Source organism: Ambystoma mexicanum, chromosome 10 (assembly GCF_040938575.1).
Source record: "Ambystoma mexicanum isolate Mex_15411 chromosome 10, UKY_AmexF1_1, whole genome shotgun sequence".
Lineage (NCBI taxonomy): Eukaryota > Metazoa > Chordata > Amphibia > Caudata > Ambystomatidae > Ambystoma > Ambystoma mexicanum.
Window position 1 is genome coordinate 448,373,969 of NC_090932.1, and position 25,404 is coordinate 448,399,372.

At 43.5% G+C, this 25,404-nt stretch overlaps 1 protein-coding gene across 1 annotated transcript in view; it reads left to right on the plus strand.

Moving 5' to 3' along the window:
• Positions 1-23,379, plus strand: part of LOC138491484 (eotaxin-like) — a 147,907-nt gene extending 124,528 nt beyond the window's left edge. The window contains exon 4 of the mRNA XM_069618001.1: positions 20,664-23,379. Within this exon, the coding sequence (XP_069474102.1) occupies positions 20,664-20,688 (25 nt within the window). The 3' untranslated portion in view covers positions 20,689-23,379. The remainder of the gene's footprint in view (positions 1-20,663) is intronic.
• The last annotated feature ends 2,025 nt before the right edge of the window (positions 23,380-25,404 follow it).

Genomic DNA, 25,404 nt, shown 5'->3' on the forward strand with positions numbered 1-25,404 from the left:
CCATCTTGCGACCCATCTTGTGAGTTACTCTTGATTGGCTCCATGACGGTCGACCTATTACATCTAGGTGGAACTTCACCCTCAAAAGCGTCAGTAAGTTTGCTCTCCATTGTGGATGAAAGTCTTTTCTGCTCTGGTGTAGGTCTTATTTTCAGACTGGGTGGAGTCACAAGGGTAGGACATAGGTGCTCCTGTGTCACATCTGCTCATGTTTTCATGCAGCTCTTCATCTGGTATCTCAGCCCCTGCATCCAACTGGACATTAGTTTGTGGAAAAGGTAGGAATTTGGGCTTGATCTTAGTCCTGTTTTGGTCAGGTTCTGGGTTAAATTTCTTGTAATGGAACCTTTGATTATTCAAAAAGGCTCCCCTAACCAAACTTATAGGATGCCATGTTGACCTCCGAGTGGGGGGATAAGGGTGGAGCAAGTTTGGGTTATGGGGTGTTCAGCAGTATCAGCAAATTGGAAGAATCCCTTGATGGTTTGACCAGAGAGACCATAGTACGCTCTTGCTCTCGTACTGTCAGCATCCTAAAAGGAGGGTCCGAGTCTGGCTCTGGCAGATTTGGTTTAGAGGTTTCAGCCACTGTTGGAGCGTTTGGGCTGGAGCAGGGTAATTCCATATTGTCCAAGTTGTTCTTGGCTACATAAGACGTTGAGCACACAGCGCTGAAATGTGGGCTAGAAAGGTTAGCTTGTTCTAGGTTAGTTGATGGGGAAGCCTCAGGCTGCGGCTCAATGCTGGGCACGATATCCCCTTGGCTCATTCCAGGAGAGTCAGTGGAAAGAGTAGGGTGTAGATTCAAATAAGCACCGCCAGGAAGGGTGCTTCAGATCTAAGGGTATAATTCCCCAAATCCTTCAGGTGCCAGGAAGGGTCCAGGTGTACACTGGATCTTTGAGTGTCTTTGTAGTTCGCTGTGCTGGCTGTCACCTCCACCTCCAAATTGAAAAAGCAAGGACAAGGAAACGGGGAGTGCCTGACTATAGGGTTTAGCATCGCTCTTTGGGATGGTTTTGACATTGTAGTCAGTGTTTTCGGAACTTTTAATCCCAGGTTGAGACGTCCTCCCAACACCCACCTCCACAGCCTTAGCTAAATGCCTAGATGAAGCGGGCTCAGTCTCGGAGTGCACGCCCGCCAGTGTTTCAATAGCCATCTGGACTTCAAGGCGTGCTGTTTCTGAGGAAACGATGGAACTGCTGACAAGTCAGCCAGAATAGGGTTGCAGGCCGCTTCAATCCACAGGCTGTCGGGACTCAGGGAAACTCCTCCGCGTACATACGATCCGTGCAAGGGACAGAGGCAAGGCAGAAAAAGAGTCTGCCGTCCAGAGGGGCACTTCTTGGCCCTATCCCTGCAGGTCAGCTAGTCCACAAAAAACCCGACACTATCAATTATTTGGTTCTCTCTATTTTAACTAAAAGCGGTTACCCCCAAATATATAACATTCCCAACTAGTTTCAGGCCGATGTTATCTAGCTTCCATTTAAAATTGTCAATATTTCTCTTTCTATTAAAATTAATAATAGTTGATTTCTCAATATTGATTATCTCTTTTACATAAATCACCATTGTATTCAAAGTATGCTGAAGACCTGTCTGAGTGGAATCAAAAATGATTATGTCATCAGCGTATGCAAACCATGTTATTTGCAAATGATACATTTTTGGGGGAACAGACTGTGCATCACTGAAACCAAAATATAAATCTGACACATACAAGTTAAATAAGCATGGCAGCAACACACATCCTTGCCGCACCCCAGAGAATGTTTCAATTTCCATATATAAAAGGCCATTGCCATTTATTGTTACTTGAATTTTATGAAAATATACAGCAACATTATTGATTAATAGTACAAGTTGCAACAAAATCAGACATTAGACTATTTTAGTTGCCAGACATATTTTAACTGAAGTGCCATCTTTGTATGCCACAAGTGAGGTTCTGATATGCTGAAGGTAAACCTTCACAGACAAACACAGACCAGGGTACTTCCTTCAAATGCCAGCAGAGCACCATATTGCCAGTTAATGCCTTCTTATCCATACACTCACATGCTAGATGTAGACATCATATATGAAACAGAGCAGCACATTCCTGGGCACTGCCATAATATGTCAACTCTGGTATACAACATGCGGACACTACAATTTTATGCCTGGTAAAGCTTTGCATGCCAGGCATAGTTTGAATATGTATGGTATAGTGCCGATAACCAGTGCTGCTACATTAGTCCAAGCTAAACTGATGAACTAGTAGTGCCATGTTATGCCACGTAATGCATTGTGTTCCTGGTATTTTCGCCATATGTCAGATACACCATCAAATGTGCAGGTGCTGGTATCAAATGCCAAGTCCAACCTCAAATGTTTCAGTAATGCAGTTTAATGTAAGTGAAAGCCACACATGCCTGGTACAGTCAGCCAATTCATACTACAGCCACACTTGTAGAGGAGGAGACAAAAATGCTGACATCAATCAGACAAATGGTTACTCTAACAGCATCACAGCCTTTTGGCCAAGATTAGAACAGAATGTCTGGCATTAAACAGACATACGGCCTCATTACAATTTTGCCGGTCTGGAAACATTTCTGGTAAAATTGCTGGTAATTTCCGGCACCAGCAATTTTTCCAGACTGGTAAAACACAAGTCTGTTGGGGGCGACACTGGCTTACCTGCAGGCCTGACCTGCCCGTAAATCGGGTCCCCAAGAGCAAACAAATCCCACAATTACCTACATGGAGTCCTATAGGGCTCCATCGCATGGGGATTTACCAGCTCTTCTGCCACCTGCAATATCCTTGTAATAACAGGATATCAGATGGCGGAAACGTTAGGGGCAGTTTGCTGGTATCTGACCGGAATTAAAACAAACATAAAGAACCTCAAACCCAATCCGGGCAAGACAGAAATCATGATCATGTCCAAAAACCAGAAAAGCAACCAATACATCCCATGGCCAACAGAACTAGGAACAGTGCCCACACCATCAAAAAAATCAAAGTAAACGCAATAATCAAGAAATGATTCTTCCACTCACACACGATCGAACGGATCCAACCATTCCTCTCCTTTACGCACAAAACACTAGCCATCAATGTCCTCATCATGTCCAGGATAGACCACACCAACAGCCCATATTTCGGAATGCCGGATCATTTACTGGAGAAACTGCAACGCATACAGAATGCAGCAGCCAGACTCCTCCTCAAACTCTCATGAAGAGACCACTCACTCCTGTGCTACAACGGATCACATTAAAAAATTGTGCATAACGCACAGAGCAATCCACAGCCAAGGAGAAGAATTCCTACAAAAGAAAATCACCATTTACATGCCGACCAGAACACTCAGATCCAGATCTGCCAGGAACCTAAACCCTACTAAAGGAAAAAACGTGGTGGATCAGCATTCTCTTGCCTAGCCGCAAAAATGTGGAACTCCCTCCCGAAAGAAATATGAAACATGAAGGACCATATACAATAAAGAAAACTCCTTAAAAACCTTGCTCTTCAAATCAGACCCGGACCTAAACGAATGAGCAACACCCACACCCCTCAGAATGAACACAACATCCCTAGAAGGAGGACTAAAGTATACCACGATAAGTGCAGTGAGGTGGAGAGACTTCCGAGTGGGAGGGAGACCCGGGTTCCCATGGATGGCCTTAACAGAGGCTAACGAGAGAGATGGGGGAGTCCTAAATTGAACCACAGATAGAGGACATAAGAGTTGAAGGGAAAGAGTGATGACCGAACAGGTAAACCACTGTGACCACGCAGCTCAAGTGCAGAGGGAAGAGGTCCCACCCGCCACCCCCTGCCCTCTCGAGGCCCAGGATGTGAGGGCGGCTGCACATCAAGTTATGCCAGAGGCCAAAGCGGTGTAGGAATCCATTATTCAGGACACAGGATGGACAGGGGGTTGGAGGATGCAGCACCACTAAATAGCCCTGCAGACAACCCACAGCCCTGCACAGAACATAGGAGGGAGACCCCCACAGCGCACCACAATATGCAACATTAGCAGGGTCACGTAGCAAAGGGATGCCACTAATCAATCCCCTAAAAATCTCATCCCTCTGTTTACACCTCTCAAATTCTAAACATAACACAACCATACCTATATTGCACACCAAACCGCACTCAATTCACTACACCACAACAACAATACAAACCAAACATAGCCTTGCACAAAAGCACATGACAACTACTGACAGAGAAATCACACTTACTCTCAGCGAACGGTGTAAACTGAACTGAAGCTGCCAACAGCACATCACTGCTCTCTTGCCCCTTTTCCTTCTCAGACCTGCTAAATTACCCTACCCTCTTGCCTTTCAGATCGCGCCAAGGGACCACTCCGGTGGTGATAGTGCATGTTATAAATATCCTTTAACATAACATTAGCATAAACATTTTATCAGCACTCTCAGATTTTCCCCTGCCATGCATGAGAAAGTCATCCAGTCTTTTATTTTTCTTGGAATTCTGAGAAATTAGGTTTTGTTTTTCCCATTTTATATCTAGTACTGTAAATACCATAATTCCAAGACAAAACAGAACTGGGTAACCTTCGTCCATATGCCACAGGGAAACTTGAGAGCTCTGCTGCAGACATATTCAAATCTGTTTAATCTGCACTATAAAGGAAGTTCATCATGTCACTTGCAAGCACAGAGTATAGAAAGATTTTGTGGGTGTGCAACCACAGCAACCACAGCACCAGAATGTGCCACCCTGGTGTCCTTTCTGACAGTCATGTTGCATTCTAGCACCAGTCCTGTCAGCCAGTCTACTACTGAATTCAGTTTTGTAGGTATCTAGCAACATCAGACACTTGCCCAGCTAACAGAGCTATTTGAGCTGACAATAGCTATGCTGCATTGAGCTCAATGCACAACAGCCCAGTGTTGCTTCAGCACAGATCTCAACTCCTGGATCTATAACTTTAACATCTGATAAGGGGTTGCTAGAACATTGAAAGTGCCATGGGTAGCAGGTAGTTGCTACCCTTAGAAATCACCAATTCCATCCCTTAAACTTGTAATGGCCTGGAAGACTGTTTATTACATCCTCCCGCCCTTTGCTCCTCTCTCCCTGACTGCCACAGTCTATGTGCTTGGTGGCATATGTCAGAAAATACCACACTGTGTTAACCTGTTGGTCTATTCTCTTCCCCCAGTTCATGTCCTGCAGTTCACCCACCATCGCCAGGCAGATCCTAAGAAAAATGCCATACCTGTATCTCTCTAGTGTGGCACTGTGAGTACTCTTTAGAATTCTCATGCAGGCAGAGCTCAAGCAGTGGGGAGAACGCAAAGTATTTATGATATTGGCTGCTCTTCAGTAGTGGGGACAACCCATAAAAGGTTCTATCACAACTATGATGCGATAATGAATCAGAAAAAAAGGCGAGCAAAACTACTCACTCTCCAGGCTTGTAAATCCTCCAGGGGCACGGCAGGCTTTAGTATTACGGGCATTCTAAGACTATATCAACAATGCTTTGTCCCATCCATCCTTTACGGCCTGTAAGCATTGGCCATGCAGGACTTAAAATGGTTGAACATCTTGGAGGGCCATTATTGGCGCAATGTATTGGGACTTGGTCCATCTTGTTAAATGCAGTATTTGCACTTAGAGTTGGGCCCCATCTCTTTGAGAGGTATGGCCGAGCGTGCAAGAGGTCTATTTTATTTAAAAGCATGCTTTGCACCCTCTTGTAAATCACTTGCATTGGCTGGTGGCAGCCATGACACTGAGTAGCATCCTCGAGGGCTTAACTTTAAACAGCTGAACAAATCTCTTTTTCTAGAGATTGATTGGTCCTATGCAAATAAGAAATACATGCCCCTTATCCACCTGAACAAACTCCTTTGAGCAGAAAATGAACAGATGGGACTGGTGTTCGAACTCTACCCATCTGTCCAAGCTGAGTGGATATGAGGCAGTATCTCATGTCACCCACAGATACCGGAAGCCTCAACCCTATCTGTGTGAGGCATTTCATCTTAAAGCTGCGGATAAACCAGCTACCGGTGTTGGCTGTTACTGGTCCACGTTTAGGGGTGGCATTGGAATTTAGGTCCTGTCGAAGCTGTCAGGGTCCGGGAATGTTGGAATAAACTACACATGTCCTCATCCTATTCCCCAAATTAGGCCCATTGTATATGTGTTAATTTGCGAAATGGGTTCATAGATATGAGACAATAACTGGGGAACCCTTCTGGATTTATGCTTAAATCTTTAGCACTTCAGCTTGCCCTCTTTAGGGTGTGGTCCTATGTCAAAACCGTTTTACTGGATTAAAGGTCCAAGGGACTGAGGGGTCTGTTTGGCTCTTGGTAACATGGAGACGCTTGTATACATCTGCAGTAATTGTTTATAACTGAGTAAATGATTGCTTGGGCAGCCTGTCTCTTGTCGTATGTTGCCTTATGGGTATGACTATTATGCATTGTGCTTACAAATAACAAGTTGCTTACTTCTTTTCTGTATACCGTATTACACACTAACATTCCATGATTAGGTCATGAATATTTTGCAGGAGAAGTTTGTCCACTATGTGCCCCTTGCGCTCCCAGACTGCACTACTTCTTCTGGTTCCTCGCTTCAAACACGCTCGAACTAGTGGCCGCGCCTTTTTGGTGGCCGCAGCCAAAGCATGGAACCAACTTCCTTTGGCACTCCGTGCTACTGCTAATCATCTGGCCTTCAGACGCACGCTGAAGACTCTTCTTTTCTAGTACTCTTTTCTCACCTGCTACCCTCTAGCACCAAGATGCCTTTGGCATACGCTGCGCTTTATAAATCTATATTACATAATATAACATGATGATATGTTAAAGTAATGCTTTGTATGTTTTAAGCTTTTATGTTCTTATGTTTTTATGCTTTTGTATGATGTATGCTCTTGTTTGTATAAAGTCCTAGTTTAGGATTGTATCACAATAAAGTAAATATATATATATATATATATATATATATATATATATATATATATATATATATATATATATATATATATATATATATATGGTTCATGTAAGTGGTTCTCAGACAGTGGCGAGAACTCCAGCAATTCTCATGTTGGTGTCTCTTCATTCACAGGAAGAACACAACAATCTGTTATTTTGGTGTCTTTGGTTTTTAGGAAAACCCCAAAAATATTCTTGGTGGTCACTCTCTCATAGTTAGCAGAACACAAAAAGGTTTAATGTTGGCAGGTATCTACCGTGTTTAAAGGTAGATCTATGTGAAGGATTTCACCAGTATGATATTTGGTTGCACTGATTTGCCCATATGGCCCAATTCCAGGATTGTTTGGGGAATTGTGACTTGCTTGTCCTTCTTGAGGCGGATAGCCTGGTTGTAGAGGCTTCAGCGACTATACTAGTGTTGCATTTAAGTAAATGAAATCTAGCACCGACCTCATTCCAAATGGGTTGCTGTCCTAATTTTGTAAACCTTTCAGGGATATCTTTGTTTCCTAACAAAGAGCCCTGTTTCAGTAATTTTGATCGCTTTCAGTAGATGCCAGTCACATAAAGGAATGCACTCATTATTGTTACCCACATTTGGATAAGTGTTGCTAATTCCTGGCGTAGTTCCCTTATAAGCAGGACGGCAAAATATTTACCAAGGAGGGAGCAAACCAACTCTCAACAGTACTGGACAATCTCCTAATTATTGGTCAGTCTGGGTTCCTCAAAGGCAGGCTCTCTGTAGACAAAGCTCTATTAGTATGCCATATCATTGAAAATGGGGAAGACCAAGGAATTCCTCAAGTCCAGATGGCCTTGGATGTAGAGAAGGCCATGAGAAGGGTCTTCTGGAATGTTATGATCATGACCCTGAGGGAATTTGGCTTCAGGGAATCCTTCTGTGGTGTTGGTTAATGGGACAGTCTCCTCTTATGTTTCATTGTCAGTGGCACGAGGCAAGATTGCCCCTTGTAACCCATTGGAACCCCTCTTGTTTGACATTAGAAAAGAAAACTTAAAGGATTTGAGCTACATCTCACTATCAATGGGCAATAAGGCTGACACATTAGAGTTTTAATTATGGTCTTGTGCAGAAGGGATGTTACCTAGCAGTTCAGGCGGATCCGCCCCTTTTGCTGTGTGACCAAGTCTGATTTCCATATGGTCTTTCCACTTCTGTACTTGCATTATAGCTTCAAAAACAATGGTCTGCAGGGTCACCCAGAGACATTTGATAGGTTATGATTAATTCTAAACCTTTCAGCAAATAACTTATTTTTCTTTTGCTAAAGTGAACCTGAGTGGGACAAGCATGCCTAGTGATGGGTCCCAAATTGCCTTGCCTTGCCTTTCCTTGTCACCCAAGCCACACATCACTTCAAATGGCCAATGAGCTGGAAATCTGCACAGCTTTGGTTGTGATTTCTCAGGCAGATGCAATGTACTCTAGAAGTTTGGGTAGGACTGCCCCTTTTAGGGTGGTACCAAGAGAGGTTTGCATGTGGCCTTTCCGCTACAGTAATGGAATGGCAGGCTGAAATACAATGGTGTTGAGGTTTGCCCAGAGCAATCACAGACGTTCTGATTTATTTAAAACTTTCCAGCCATCAACTTTCTCTTTTGTGAAAGGGAATCTGAGTGGGACAGGCATGCCTAGACGTGCATCCCGAGCTTGCCTTGTTAGCGACCCAGGACGCACATCACTAAAGATGGCCAATGAGCTGGAAATCAGCATAGGTTTGCCTGTAGTCTCAGGCAGAATTAATGTGACCCAACAGTTTAAGTAGGTTTTCTCCTTTTAGAATGGGACCAAGACTAGATTTGCATATGGCTTTTCTCCTTCAGTAATGGAATGGCAGACTGAAATACAATGGTGTGGAGACTTATCCAGACCAATGGCAGAGTTTACATAATAGTGTGTAGGCCTGTCAGGATGCATCCATATGGGGCAACCAGGAACTTTTGATTGGTGGTAGGTCCACATGTTTAAACGCATTGGTCAGGAGTGAAATACGACCAATTGGATATCTTTTTGTGGCTAGGCTACTTCTGCCACTCTCAGGGCTGGTTCCTAAATTGAAACATTCTAACCATGAATAATTTGACAACTGACAATGTTGCTCTTGTGTCTCTGAATGGTTGTGTAGGGAATCTATAGAATACCACCCAGCTAAATTGATAATCAAGTTGAGAACCTAGGAAGACACTGATTATGTGGTATCCAAAGCATATCATCTGCTTTGAGACCAAGAGGCTGATTCATGGAATTTGTGTGCTGAAAAACGTGGATTTGTGTGCCATTCTGCCCGCAAATCCCTGTTTAACAAATGGGGATTTGCGGACAGAATGGCGCTCAAATCCCTGTTTTTTGGTGCACAAATTCCACGAATAGGCCCCCAAATGTTTTGTGCCACTGCGGGTCTGTAGAAGAAACAGAAAGGGATACTTAGCTTGGGATAGAATCTGGATGACTGATTGCATAGCTATCGGCCTGGTTGCTCTTTCACAAATTAATCATTTTGTAACATGCTGGGCTTGTTAGAACATCTAATAGTTGGCTCCTCTATAGTTAAAAACTACTGATGTGAGTTTTCAAGCTTAATTAAATATATTCTTTCTGGACAAAAATTAGATCACAATACAAACAGTTGTCTGTAAATCAGCCACGGGGGCAGATAACCTATCAGACAAAGAAAGGGATCTATTAAATCTACTCTTAACTACTGCCCTAAATTCCACCATATCCAATTAAAAAGCCTTCAGATCTGGTGTCAGTGCATATGTGGTGGGCCTGGATCTCCTTTATCAGACATTGTTCTAAATGTATCATCCTCATCAAAATCCCATGAAGGCAGGCAGCACAATAATGCAGTCTGATCCTCCTGAATGCTCACATTGCAAATAGTGTGGCTTAGTTGCCTGGGTATTAATGCAGTTCCACAGTATTATAGGAATGGTGAGATATTCATTAAAGTGATTTTTAAAGGAGACTCTTATGTCTTCGCTTCACAATTCATGGCTGTCTAATGAGTTTAACTTTTAGTTATGTTGTCATAAAGCCTTAATTTGTCCCACATTGCACTTTTAGGTTGTTATTAGATTTGAGTTAGCTTCACTTCTTCACCTCTCCTATCCCTTCATTTTGGTATGTTTTGGACCTCTAATCTGCCCTACAATGTTGGTTCAGCTATGTATGTTTCTTGCAAATTAAATATTGTCAGTTTTAATGGGCTGCTATTAAATAAGTTGGATTTTAAGTCGTTTTGAATAGAAATTAGTATTCAGTTAGAAAATGTGTGAACTAAAGAGAGGTATACCTCCCGAAACTACAGTGATTTTAAACAGCCTGAGTAGGACCTAAGAACAGAAGAGTAGTAGCTTTAACTCCAATGGCATATTGTCATCATATGACAGCCACTCCTCATCCATTCCACCAGCCAATCACCAGAACTATCCTTTCAAAACCAAAAGCCCCACTAGCAATCCCACTCCACGTTTCCGTGTGTGGCTTTATGCAAACCACACATCTTCATCTTCACAGCTGTTTATAGGTGTCACCGGGGTCGGTGATAGCTTTGTCCGACAGTGTAGATTCTGAGATCTCCCCCTCCCCCGACTCCTCACCTTCGTCTTCCTTCCAAGAACCCTTCTTTTCCTTTCTTCGTGATCGCACCTTTTTTTATGTAGATAGGGACGACCCCGGGAGGAAGCCACAGTGCCCCCCAAGAGGGGAGACCAGGGGGCCCCTCCCCCGGGATTGACCAAGAGGGGAAAAAGCCTTTAGGCACAAAAAACCCCAGTGTTATCGTTGAGTGCCTTGGAGGTGTGGAACCAGGAATCCTTGAAGAGTGAAAGCTGGTAGAAAGTGTCTGGAGGCAACACATGGAGTGAATCCCCCCAGAACACAGGCAGTCCAGTAAGCGGTCCGAGGATCTGGTACACAAGGCTAGAAGCGGAAGTACAAAGCGGCAAGCAAAGGCAGTCCAGGGGAACAGGCCGGAGTCTGGTACACAGAAGGTCACAGCAAACAATCCTGAAGGTATGCAAGAGCAAGTCCAAGGACAAGGCAGGGAACTGGCACACGGAAGGAACGGAGCAGAGCGAGAGGAAGTAGGAAACAGAAGAACGGAGTAAGCGGAACAGACAAGAGGAGGAAAAGCAGTAAGTGAAGATGGGAAGGAGGGAGGGTAAGCAAGTTGGAAGGAGGGCAGAGGAGACGGGCGAATGAAACAAAGCCAAGGGAGTGAGAGAAAGGCAGAAAGAACCAGCGGAAGGACGAAGGAAGAACAGAGGGGGCCGGACAGGGCACGAGGACCCGACCGGCGGAAAAGCCAGGAAGATAGCAACAGGTAGCAAGCAACTCAGGGCTAACGGACGAAACCGGAAGCGTTGCGACGCATCCGTGACCCGGAAGTGGCCGGTGATAACACCGGCCTGCGGAGCGTCCAACCAATAGGAACAGAAGGAAAGTAAAACCAGGAAACAGGGGGCGTGGCCAAAAGCTGCCGGCGAACGGGACTACGTTCCGCGTCGCCAGCGGCTCCATAGACGCCAGGAACTCGGCGGCATGACAGTATGCCCCCTCCTATAAGCTCCTCCCCCTGGTTTCCCTGGATGAAAGAAGTGATACTTGCGAAGTAAGACAGGAGCATTAATGTGTGTGATGGGTTCCCAAGAGTTTTCCGATGAAGGGTAGCCCTTCCATTTAACCAAATATTCCAGCCTGCCCTTATGATACCTGGAGTCACAGAGTTGGGCGACCTCATATTCCGCCCGAGTGGAACCCTGAGGAATCGGGGCCTGTCTAACCTGTCGTGCCCATGTGTCAGCATGAAATGACTTGAGTTGAGAGGCATGGAAAACAGGGTGGACCCTTTTGAGGTTGTTGGGTAATTTTAAGTGAAAAGCCACAGGGTTGATCTTCTGTATGATCTCGTGTGGCCCTAGATACTTGGGAGATAACTTGGAGGGATGTACCCAACGAGGTAAATATCTAGTGGAGAGCATGACTCTGGTACCCACATCCCATCCTGGTACAGGTCTACAGTGTTTGTTGGCTTGAATGCAATATTGAGCTTGGGCTGACTTAAAGCCTTCCTCTACCTTCTTGTGTGTCTCTCTAAGGAGGGAGAGGGAAGAATCTACTGATCGTACGCTAGTAGAGAGGCCCGAGACAGGAAGAATGGAGCGAGGGTGAAAACCATAAGTAGCAAAGAAAGGACTGAACCCCAGAGCGGCATGTGTGGAGTTATTGTAAGAGAATTCAGCTAGAGGGAGTAGCGTGCACCAGTTGTCTTGTTGGGAGTTGATAAAGCACCTTAAGTACTGTTCCAGGGTTCCGTTTAGGCATTCAGTTTGCCCATTGGATTGCGGATGGAATCCAGAGGTGAGGGCTCTTTCGATACCTAGTCTGACACACAGTGCCTTCCAGAACCGGGAGGTGTACTGACTACCCCGGTCTGAAATTATCTTGTTCGGTAGACCGTGTAACCGGAATATGTCTTGGAGAAACACTTCCGCCATCTTGGCTGCAGTAGGAACACCAGGCAATGGGGAGAAGTGAGCCAATTTGGTAAATGAATCTACTACTACCATGACACAGGTGCATCCTTGAGACGGGGGCAAATCCACTATAAAATCCGTAGAGATCATGCTCCAAGGACCCTTAGGTACAGCACTTGGTTCCAGCAGACCAATTGGTCATTTACGGGATGACTTACTCCGCAGACAGACGATACATGACTGAACGTACCGATCTACATCCTTTCTCATCGTAGGCCAGTAGAAATGTCTTTGAAGGTAGTCGAGAGTGCCAGCCACTCCCCTGTGTCCTGCTAGTTTAGAATCATGACACCATGCAAGTGCTGTCTTGGGGAAAGCCGGTGTGGGTAGATAGAGTTTCCCTCCGACAAGGTAAAGGCCGTTCCTGATTTCATAGGCCAGATCCTTAGAATGTCTTTCCACTTCAAAACGACCTCCAGAATCCTCTTGTACCTGCTGAAGGAATTTAGAAATAATTCCGATAGTCCTGGACTGGGGAAACATCTGTTCAAGAGGCGTATCTGTCTCTGGCAGGTAATCACACCGGCGGGAAAGAGAGTCGGCTACAACATTCATTTTGCCACGGATGTAGGTTATGTGGAATTCGAATTGGGCGAAGAAGTGAGCCCAGAGGGCCTGTCGAGTGTTGTAGCACTTGAACTGTTTGAGAACCTGCAAGTTCTTATGATCGGTCCGTATGGTGAACGGGAACCTTCCTCCTTGAAGCAGATGGCGCCATTCTACACAGGCCGCCTTCATGGCTAGAAGATCTCGCTCTATGACCGAGTAGTTTAGTGTTTAGGGTCTTCGAGAAATAAGCCACCGGATGTTCTGTACCCTGGATTTCTTGAAGAAGCACAGCCCCTATTGCGGCTGATGAAGCATCTGTCTCTAGAATGAAGGGTAGATGTTGGTTTGGTTGTTGTGAAATGGGTGCCGAACAGAAGGCTTCCTTAAGATTCCCAAAACTGTCTTCCGCCTCCTCTGACCATTTGAATGGAGTTGCAGACTTCTTTAAAAGTGAGGTGATGGGTAGTATCTTTTGAGAGAAATTAGGGATAAATCTCCGGTAGAAGTTTGCTAACCCCAGGAATTTCTGTATCTATTTGACTGAGGTGGGTGAAGGCCATTCAATGATGGAAGACACTTTGTCAGGATCCATGGAGATACCGTGGTCTGACAGAATGTATCCTAAATAAGGAATGGAGGAGGATGAAAACACACATTTGGCGAGTTTAACAGACAACTGATTTCTCTGTAGCGTTCTGAATACTTCCCTGACATGTTCCACATGGTCTTCAGGAGTGCGAGAGTATATCAGAATGTCATCTAAGTATACCAATGTGGTTTGGCACAGGAGATCGGAAAATAGTCTATCCATAAACCGTTGGAATACCGACGGGGCTTTTACCAACCCGAACGGCATTACCTGGTATTCGAAAAGTCCGAAAGGAGTCGGAATGCTGTCTTCCATTCGTCTCCTTTCTGCACCTGGAGTAGGTGATAAGCATTCCTCAGGTCGAGTTTGGTAAAGATGGTAGCACCCTGTACAGCTTGTAGGATATCGGTGATCAATGGCATAGGATACCGGTCTTTTATGGTAACCTTGTTTAGACCGCGATAATCTATACACGGCCTCAACTCCTTTGAATCCTTTTTAGAGATGAAGAACAAGGATGCCCCTGCAGGGGACTTTGAAGGCCTTATGAGCCCGTTTTCCGTGTTGCTGTCCAAGTACGTTCGGAGGTATTGTTTTTCTTCTAAAGACAGTGGAAACATCCTACCGAAGGGTATCAATGCACCTGGGGTGAGATCAATGCAACAGTCTTCAGGCCGGTGCGGAGGGAGATCTACGGGTATCTTTTCAGTTGCCACCTCGTTGAACTCCTTCAGGTAGTGTGGGAGACAGTGTACAGTTCAGACCTTGCAGCTATTTGTGGTCTTGACGGTCTCGAATCTTGGTTCTGGCAAGCATTCCGATTTGCATAGTGAGGACTGAAAACTAAGTAAGTTTCTAGACCAGTCAATACTGGGGTTGTGTCTGCGTAGCCAACATATACCCAGGATAAGGGGGAAGTGAGCAGCCCTGATGATATCGAATGTGATACTTTCGGTGTGTTGTTGGATGGACAAAGTAAGTGCTTCCGTGGTGTGAGTGATCAAACCCGAGCTCAAAGGTTCGCCATCAACCCCTTCCACCTTTTGATCTTCTCGTTTGGCTATCCTTTTACTCCGTGTCGTTCTGCCCAATGGGTATCCATGAAGTTCCCTGCTGCTCCACAGTCGAGTAGGGCTAAAGTGGTTACTTCCTTGGGGCCCACTCTGAGAGAAACTGTGAGAACCATCAACCGGGAGTCCTCAGACGTTTCAGTAGAGGATACAGAAAGAGGCGCGTTGGGACTGAGAGCAGCCCCTCGGTAATGCGTCCCAATGTTTACCGAGGGCGACCGTTTCCCGACCTTCTGGGCGGTACTTCCGGACAATCTCTTAATAAATGTGAGGAAGACCCGCAGTACATACACTGGGAACCCTCCCTGCGCCGTTTCCTTTCTTCAGGTGTGAGCGGGGCTCTGGTGGTTCCGATCTGCATGGGTTCTTCCTTAGCGGTCCGTTGGAAGGGTACAGATGCGGGTGAGTGAGTCTCCAAGAGAGGGGGTACACTTAACCTGGTCTTCTTCGTTTCTTGATGTCTTTCTGTCATTCTGAAGTCAATTCGGAGGGTAGCTGTCAGGAGTTCGGCAAAAGACACCGGTCTTTCTATCCGGGCTAGTTCGTCCTTCAATTCCTCCCTTAAACCTCGCTGAAATATGGCATACTGGGCCTGTTCCTGCCAACCTGCCTCAGCTGCCACCTGCTTGAAATCGGTGATGTATGTCAGTAGATCAGAATTCCCCTGACCGATGTCAAGGAGGTCCTCCGAGGCCAAGTAGGTACTCTCTGTTCGCAGAAAGGTTTATTGAATCAGGGCCTTAAAGGCATTATAGTCCTGTAAAACTGGGTCTGGCTGGTTTACTAGAGGGATAGCCCAAGCCAGGGCATTCCCGGTCATGTGGGTGATCATAAACCCCACCTTGGCGTGGTCTGAGGCAAAGGTCTAAGGGCGAAAGGAAAAATGAAGATTGCATGCGTCCAGGAACTCCTTAACCTTTTTTGGGGAACCATCGAACTTCCCTGATACTAGGGGAAGTGGAGGTAAATCGGTTAAAGGTCTTTCCCTGTCCGTCAGACGCTGTTGAAGGGTGGCGTTAGCTGTCTTAAGGTTCTGCATATCCAAACTTAGACTTTGTACAGCGGCTACGAGTTCTTGTACCTGCTGTGGGGTGGTCATCTCTTTTTGGCGTCGCAAACTGTCCACGGGGTCGGTGATATCTTCGTCCGACAGTGTAGATTCTGAGATCTCCCCCTCCCCCGACTCCTCACCTTCTTCTTCCTTCCAAGAAACCTTCTTTTCCTTTCTTCGTGATCGCACCTTTTTTTTATGTAGATAGGGACGACCCCGCGTGGCCTAAAGCTGCCGGCGAACGGGACTAAGTTCCGCGTCGCCAGCGGCTCCATAGACGCCAGGAACTCGGCGGCATGACAATAGGCTCTGGCTAGATATTTTGCTATAATATTTCTTGTTCAAAATGGGCCCTACCAGGCTTTTCCAATGGGAGCACACAATAACCATTGCAGAATTAATGACTTGCTCATACTGTAAAGATGCAGGTTAGCAGTTTTGACACCACTAAGGGGGGTTGTGTCGAGACCCGTGTTTGTTAAATGTTCTGCTTCACTCTTTTCTTCTGGCAATTTCCACTTGTTTCATGTGGTGAACTGACCACATCAATCTGGGTAGGGTATACCCAAGACCACAAAAGTAGCTGTCTGCAGTAAAATCATATCCCCGGTCATTGACCAATACCTTTAAGATAAACAAACCAGAAAAAAAATAGAGGTCCCATAATTCCCCTATTGAATAAACGTAAAACCGCGACTGGATACAGGGAGTGCAAATCGGACATGGCAGGGGATGGACCATACAGAAATACGCAGACAGGCCACGTAGTCCGGGCGAAAGCTAGGAGACCTTTCCTTGGTCCAGACAGCCCAAACCATGTTAACAAAGAAAGGTACTGCAACAACTCCTTGGGTTGGCCACAAAAAGATAGCTCATCAAGTTATAGCAAGTGAGTACAATATGCTCCTACCTCTAAGGAATTTTGAGACGTATGTCTTAGAACTGGTAATAAAAAGACAACGCTCAGTTACAGTCAATGAATGCACTCAATTGCCAAAAAGATTTCTCAGACTTTACTTTTGAATTCTAAGACTTATTTATTTACAATTTCGCAAGCAAAACTGATTTGTCTAAAGGCATGGTGAAGCACACAAAAAGGTAATGTTATTGACAGTTATCAAATAATTCTGTGATGCTGTTCCCATCAATATGGTAAGCAACTGCACATATGCTTGCAAACATGGTCACTGAGATTTTGTCCCACCAAATAGTGCATTCAGTTACACCCACTGTATATAATATCCTCCTGCCTTCAAGCATTTCTAAGACTGTTTTTCGCAAGCACCAAGTCTCAGGAATGGCCATAAACAGATGACACGCTCAGTTACCTCATCGGAGGCACTCTCCTGCCTTCAAATATTTTTAAGACTTTTCTTTCACCAACACAATTTCTAGCACTTTTTATTCACAATTCACAATCATCAAGTATGTGGTCTTGCAACAAATGGTGGAGAGCCATGTTACATTCACTAAACGTCATCTCCTGAATGGTGCTGCCTTCAAACAATTCTGTGATGCTCTTCTGATAAGTAGACATGTGCATTTCTGGCATGCAACACAAGTAGTAGTCTCAAAAGACTAAGACTATCATCACAAGTTGGGTGGTATCCCGGTGGTATTACTGCTGGTTTACTGCCTGTGCTAATAGCGTTACTCCCAACTGGTCCGGCGCTATTAGGTAACTGTATTTCCCCATTCCCCATAGGACCCAATGGGGATTTCTCTGGGAAATTAGCATGCGCTAATAGCGCAGCGCTAATTATGCCCGTAAATGGGAATTTTTCTGGCACACACGCCAGACCCATGTATGGACGGACCCTTAAATACAGCGGTAATAGAGTTACTGCCCCATTTACTGGCTACCGCCCAACTCACAATGAGGCTCTAAGACTAACTCTTTGAAATATGAGCTTAACTATCAATACTCTGTGGACAACACATAAATATCTATCAGAACTAAAAAGGATTTACCATCAACCCTGACAGAATGTTTACATGAGGTGGCAATTTGGATGCTGGAAAACAACTTAGAATTGAATCCTGGAAAAACTGAAGTTATTCTGTTTGGCCCAAAATCCAAGCTAGCCAAGCCAGTTTGTAGTTGTCCTCCACCAATCCTGTTTTATATGCAAACGCATTAGTTATCAAAAATAAAAAAATTGCGATCTTCTGCCAACAGAAATTGGACCTAAATGACCAAATTCACCATCTGATTAGGGCATCCGTTTTAAAAAAATGATAATGCTCTGTCAAAACACTCAATATATTGAGAAAAGGGAACTTTCATAGATGAATGGTTGTTTAATCCATTCTAGAATTGATTACTGTAACTCTATCAATTAGGGTGTACCAAACAGAAATGTTACTAAAAGCATTGAATGCACCGGTCCATTTCGATATTTCAAGTCTCTATAATGGAGCCTATCTCCACTCTTCGATAATCTATTCACTGGCTGCCAATGAGATGCTGCAATGTTTTTAAAAAACCTCTGCGTAATTTTTAAATGTATTCCCATTTAAGCCCCCACTCATCTTCAGAAACTAAAATTGAGTTATATAACCCAACACGAATGTTAAGGGCAGAATCAAGTAATCGCTTCTTAGTGCCTAGATCCAGTTTTAAATTCAGAGGTGATAGCAGATTTGCTCTGCCAGACCCCATCTTTTGAATTCATTACCAAATGTCATTCAGACTCATTAACAAGTCATTGGAAACCTGGCTTTTCTGTTGATTGCTCCCTTGGATCCATGAATGCCCTTTTTCTTTAGCAAATTGCCCAGTTAAATCTGTATGTGGCGCTCTATAAATCCCAATTCAAATTCCAAAAATTACTTGTCCCATTTAATTTTTTACGTCTCCCTCCATTAAGTCCAATTTTAATTTTTGACCTATCACACAACTAAATCCTACTTTAATTATCCACTTCTCCTTCAACTAATTCTTAGTATGATTTTCTATCATTCCCTCAATTAAATCAGATCAATGTTTGCCTCTTCCCTGCTATTGCTTCCATAAGACTGATTCTAAATGTGAATCACACTTGCCCTACAATTTACCTTGAACCCACCTCAAAGTTCCAAAATAACTGTTTAGTTTGTAGCCAAATATATTCATCCAGTCATAGTATTCATCTGTTAACTTGGCATTAACATCAATCATGACCTTATTCAATAATATGTGATTGTTTGCGGAAAGGGCTTGAATGCAAATAAGTTATAGAAAACTGCTACATCATCTGCTTAGGCTTGGGCCTTCTGCTCATTAAGGACAACTTATTTGAATGAAATATCATATGGTTCCAATATGAAGGCTTTACATTCAATTTCCAAACACTTGTATTTAGCTAATGCCTTAATTGACACCAAGGCATTCAATACAACAGAAATACATCAGAATGTTCAAATAATTTGGTAAAAAAAGACATTAAAATAAGTTGTTCTTACTTATGTTACTGTTGTTTTTCAGTCATAAGTGTTCTTAATATTTAAAGATCCCTGAGGCTTACAACGTTTCACTGCTACCCAACATTCTAGCTGGAATAAAGTCATCAATTGTTTCAAGACATCCTCCTGAGAGCATTTAATTACAATTATTCTGTTTGGTTTAAGATAATGCAAAATATAACATAGAGTCATTTTCTTATATGTAACAAAAGCATCCAAAAAACCTCGCCACACGAGCAAAATTGTTGTGAACGTGTGATCTAGTGATACTCTTTCCCCAAACTCCGTAAATTTGAGTAGGTGCATGCACCACCCAAAAAAGCAGATACGGGCATCTATATTTGGGGTGGGTGATTTTAGCAACAATAGTTTTACCCTTGAGATTTAAGTGCCAATCCAGCTCAGGAGAATACATTTTTGAACATAGTGCCAACCACAAGCAGCCATTTTGAAAATATCCTTCAAAACATGCTTCCATACCACTCAGCTTAATAACACCAGTTAAACTGATAGTCTGCAACTGTCCAAGAGGTTATGGCATACATTCCATATTATCCCAGGAGTGAAGCGGTTCTTGTACTGATTGTCTCTTTCAAATACACATTGCAGTGTGCCGTAAATTGTGCTTTGACGTATATGGGTCTTCCATGTATGTTTCCATTTTGCATTCATCAATTCAGCCGGTCTTCTCTTGACTTCCCAGCCAATGGCAAACATTGTTGTTGATTGACCAAGATGCTGATTCCAACAGCACTTCACGTTTATAGTGTGCTCATGGTGTAGTAGGTGCCCTACTTATGTACACATTTTGGCTAAATATATTTTTTTACATTTTTATTGTGAAGTTTCCCTTGCTCAACATAGCATGTTTCTTTTGCACCATTGGTCAATTTAGTTATATGATGTGTATGTGTGGTTATGGTTGGTGATAATTTAGTAGAAATTCCACCAAAGAAGTGCCAAACTCGATTACTAATACCGATACTTGGTCCCATGGCATTATCACTGGATTACAGGTGGTGGTAATTACTCATTTTTAAGTCCATAGGGCTCTATTGGGATTTTTGACTGATTTACCGCTTGTCGAATTACCGACTGGTTAAGCTGCTGAATTTTTGGAGGTAAAGTGGAGGATTTACCTTCGTGACTTTTCCTCCAAAAATTGCTGGATTTACTGCCCAGTAATTCCATGGGTGGTAAATCCACCAAGAAGTGTAATTTGGCGGTGTGGGAAAATCAGCGGTAACACTTGAAAAATTGGCTGTAGCAGAATTGCCTACACCTTTTCCCTGCACTGCATAAGTTGGACATAGGTCCAATGTGTTTACCGCAAATTGCGATAACTCTTGTATTTTTCCTGCCCATTTCCTCTCTAATCTTTGCCCTTTCTTTTCATGCAGAAACAAACAACAGAAAGGCCAGTGATGGAAGAAGAAGCTGGAAGCCTTCGCCTAACATTTTTTCCACAATAATATGCAATGTGATGGTTTGCTCCATGGGTATAAGGCCCTGATATTTCGACCATTTGATGTGTTTACACCACATTTGACCACAACTGGGAGTATCATTAAAAACACCTGATCACACCGCTTCTCTACATGCTCCTAGAAATTCCTCAGCAGAGTTTGATCTTTAACTATTGTTGCCATGTTAAACTCCTTCCCTGTAGCGGAGGCAATTGTAGACAGAGCTTGGGGACTTTTCTATTTGGGTAGCACAAAAAAGTCTCCCCATCATTTGGTAGCAACATTTTTGGCCTAATTTGACATTATAGGATTTCTGGCCCCGAGTCCCACATAAGCTAATTACGAATATTCTTTATGGAAATCTGAGGCTCGCTAGAGCATTAGGCATGCACCGCCCTACTAGCATTAAAATATGCAGATATTTCGAAACACTGCTCAATGCGCTTCACAAAGTTTGCATGTTATGTTCTGCTAATAGCAAAAAGTACATTTCCATCTCTGGAATTTGATAGGGTACATTAGTGGATTGCAGCACTGCTCAATCATGGAAAATAATACAAACACATCTCTATAATGGCTGTTCTGTAAATCATGTTAGAATGGGAGGAGATTGTAGAGTAGTCTGGAGTAGTCGGGAGATGGAAGGAGAGTAGATGAAGGTCAAGAAAGGGTAAAGTTGGTAGAGGAAGGATAGCAAGAGTAGAAGGATGGTAGAGGAAGGTAAAGACACCATGGACAGAAATAAAAGAGTGTGGAAAAGGAAGACAGAGTAAGAACTGAGCCGCTGGAAGGCGCAATTTCTGATTGTAAGATCCAGGCATCCATGAGAGATGAGCACAGGTTTCACCTAGAAGAACTCTGGAGGGAGGGAGAGTGATAAGGCTTTGACGTTTAGACCCACGCAATAGTCAGCATCCTATACAGTAGGGGTTACCTATCTCTTTTGCCAATAATGGGCAAGTGGAAACCAGAGCTAGGTAGGTGGAATGCCAATGCGAGACGAGCGAGGAATGTACCATGTTTTTGCCACATATGTCTAGGGACAATTACCACATACCATATATCGGGACCATATACCCTCTCCAGAATCAACGCATTGGATTGAATGACATCCCTACCCCAAGGGCAATTTAACCACCTGCCTGAAATCGAGAACACACAATCCTCCTTGCCAAGACCTCTAACTGATGAGAATAACACCAGTGTGTTGTGCCTACCATACCACCCTGAAGTCTGGGACATTCAATATATTGTTTTGGATTATAATTATTTGTTCCTATATCAAACGAATAAAGTAATTGAAATGCAAGAGCGCCCCACTTTACAACAGGCAAAATCACCAGACTGCTGCAAATAAACGGTGGTTATCTTGAAATTCCATATGTCATTATATAACTTGCCTAGTTTTGGTCTCACTAATGCAAATATACAATAGAATACAGAAACAGCATTAATTGTTTAAAGAAATAACCCTCCATAAATGAGTGTCAGTGCGTGGCTGTTCTAACCGTGGATCACACACAGGAAACTTACTTTCATGAATGATGGCAACCATAAAAATAAACAGCATCAAAATATGAAACACAATCACATCAGTACTTTTGGTTGAAAAGATGCCGCATTGCTCTATGACACATTCATTTTGTTATGGTGAATAAGATTTGAAACATTTTGGATTTTCAGCTTAATTTTACATGTAATTTAGCAGAACTGACTGAGAATCAACACGAGAGACACCACATTTTCTAGGTAAGCTTGAAAGGTCGCATTGTGAGTGCTACTTGTATCTAACTGGGGACACATCAGCGAAACTAACCCGGACCCTTTACTTTTTCATGCATTTATCACCCCCAAGAAAATATTTGTATCCAAATTGGCAGATAATGATGTATGCTGGTCCTGTCATTCAACCTCTGGGCCCTTTAGACATATGTTTTTTGCCTGTCCCTTGGTAAGTACTTTTTGGAACCAAGTTTGGAATTTTCTTGGATGGATCTTTAAAATCTCTTTTCCATTAAATTTAACTAATATCCTACTTGGTAGCCAAGCTCTCAAAGAAGGCAAGATTAGGACATCCTTTGCTATCATTGACCTGTTTATACTTCTGGCAATACGCTTAATTACATCAACCTGTAAATATGTCACTAAAATCTCCTTAAAAGGTTGGTGGAATAACATATGTGATGTCCACAGACTGGACAGGTGTATTTCTAACTCACCATCCCTTTCCTCTAGACATGATAGAAGATGGCATATTTTTATAGATTATTTAAACAATACAAATGTTTAAGCTTACCTGTATTGCGAATTCTGTATACAGTTGTATGGCTCTTTCGCTTTATCCTAACACCTATCACCCATCGGAGATAAAACTCATTCCCCTTTTTTTTCTTTCTCTTTTCTCCTGTTTTTCATCCTCCCTTTCATCCCTTTTCTCCTCTCAATCAATCTGAGTGATTTACGTATATGTTAATGAATTCATGATAATTCTGTTCTTAGTTATTACGCTACAAATATCTTCAAAGTTAATGAATATCGTGCTATATTTGTTCTGAAATCTTATGTCATGTATTGATAGCTCATATTTACTCAGATAGTAACTGTTTATTCTGGTACTAAATAAAATAAAACCTTTAAACTCCCAAAAAAAGATATCCTTATTTCACACCTACTAAATACATGCTGTGAAAAATGCAGTAAAACAGCCATTCAGCAAATCCAGTGAAACTGCTACGAAAAATGGGTGGCCACCAACTCACCAACAACCACATCACAGATTTCTTAACTTAGCTGACAGCTGTCGATGCATTTCCATTTACATACCCATGCGCAATTGAACTGAAATGTCACTTTGAAACTCAACCCATTAGCTCACAGCTCAGTGCACCTACAATTACATTCAATGCCCGATTCACAAACGTATTCACAGTTTTACTTTCATGGCAACTGACAATAACTGTCAAACTTCCATCCAATGCTCCACTGCAAATGGAGTTACTGCCCTTTTAATAAACATGCATCTACATTCACAGTTGTTAGGGAGAATTTTCCTTTCTGTGCTAATTCTCTTCAACCTTAGAGATCCCTAGCTCTTTTGCTGGACTTTAGGACTGTTTAATTTTAACCCTGGAGTGAGTGAGACCTTTTTCTCACTCTCAAGTATTTTGAACTGATTTGGATTATGTGTTTTCACTGTTTTCAGAGTCTGACAAACTCCATAGGCATCTACTTTTTGTATGGTGACACACAGCACGTTCGGTGCAGTGTCACAGAGAAATCCTTCTAGATTTCTCGTAAGGTTTAAATACCTTTTCTTGGGTGAACTACAGGTCCCAAGAATAGTAAAGTGAAATTGACTTTACTTACCTTTTCTCTTTGTAGGTCCAGCACACACCATCTTATGTGGAGTCCCTGGGGGGTTACTTAGTAGCCCCTTATCCTACATTCTCATGTAACATTTTTATGTTACCTTCGGTACTGTGAATGGCTGGTGGCAGGGGTTTAATTTTCCTACAATTGTGCTTTTCTACAGCAGGCTGAATCCTTCCCTGACGTTAGAGCACCCATGGGTGACCATTTCATCGAAATGGCCCTGGTTTTCTTTTTTCACCATTTTCTGTATGTGAGGTCTTTCATGGGTTTTACTCTGTGCATTGAGCCAGGTTTGAGCCCTTTGTTCATTTTGCCTTTGGCGGGCTTTAGCCCTGAAGCCCGCCTCTAGCTCCAGTGTGTCTGCAAAGGCAAGATGTGAGGGAGGTTCCCGGAACTCCCCTGTACTTTGTCTCTAGGAGTGCCTGAATGCAACCAGTCCTGATTGGCTAGGTGATTGGGAGAAACCTGCTTAAAAGGCGAGGGTTTTGGGACTAGTCGCAGATTCGACCACTGGGAGAAATACCTGTTAGGAAAGATTTCATAATTGTATGTAATTTTCCCTCCATGTGTCAACCCCCAAACTTTTTGCTGCTGTTTAAACCCCCTGAACTAAACTTTGCCAGAGAAGCACAACCCTAAACTGCACTCCTCTGGGCTTTCACTCACATTTAATAGGGAAACTGACATGCCCTTAAGACAGTCAGTACTGGGAGACTTTGTTTCCCTTAGTCCTTTCCTCATGTTGCAGCTTTTGTGTAACAGGTAACAAGTGTGCAAAGTAACTTACCTTAAAGCACACTTGGGTCTCTAGTGGTTGCAAAGGCCCTAGAAACTCTCGCTGGACTTTTTATGAACTGTGCAGATTTGTCATGGACAGGACTGGTGGCAGCTATCATTTTCTTATATTTTTTTAACCCTTTCTTGCCATGTTAACCGCGTTTACCGCGTTTGGCACAAATAGGTGGCCTGGCTCCAAAATGGCCATGCCACGAGGTTCTTTGTCCTGTCCTTTGGCCATCTTGCCCCTTCACCTTCCCCAGGTCGAGTCGACCCGGGTCAGTCCTTATTTGGGCATGCATTTTCCCAAGAAACCCAATGCTTTCGCAGGCTTCTGCATATCTTGTGTGTCTGCCTCTAGGATGTGGGCTGGGATGACTGTTCCCAATACAAATCCTGGGTGCCAGAGAGTCTGGAGTGTCCTGAATGCCTGGGACCACTGTGGTCCGTGATTGGTCCACGTATGTAGTGAGTGTTTGTGAGCAGATCTCCCATTGGGTCCTCTCCATTTTGGCGCAAAGGAAAC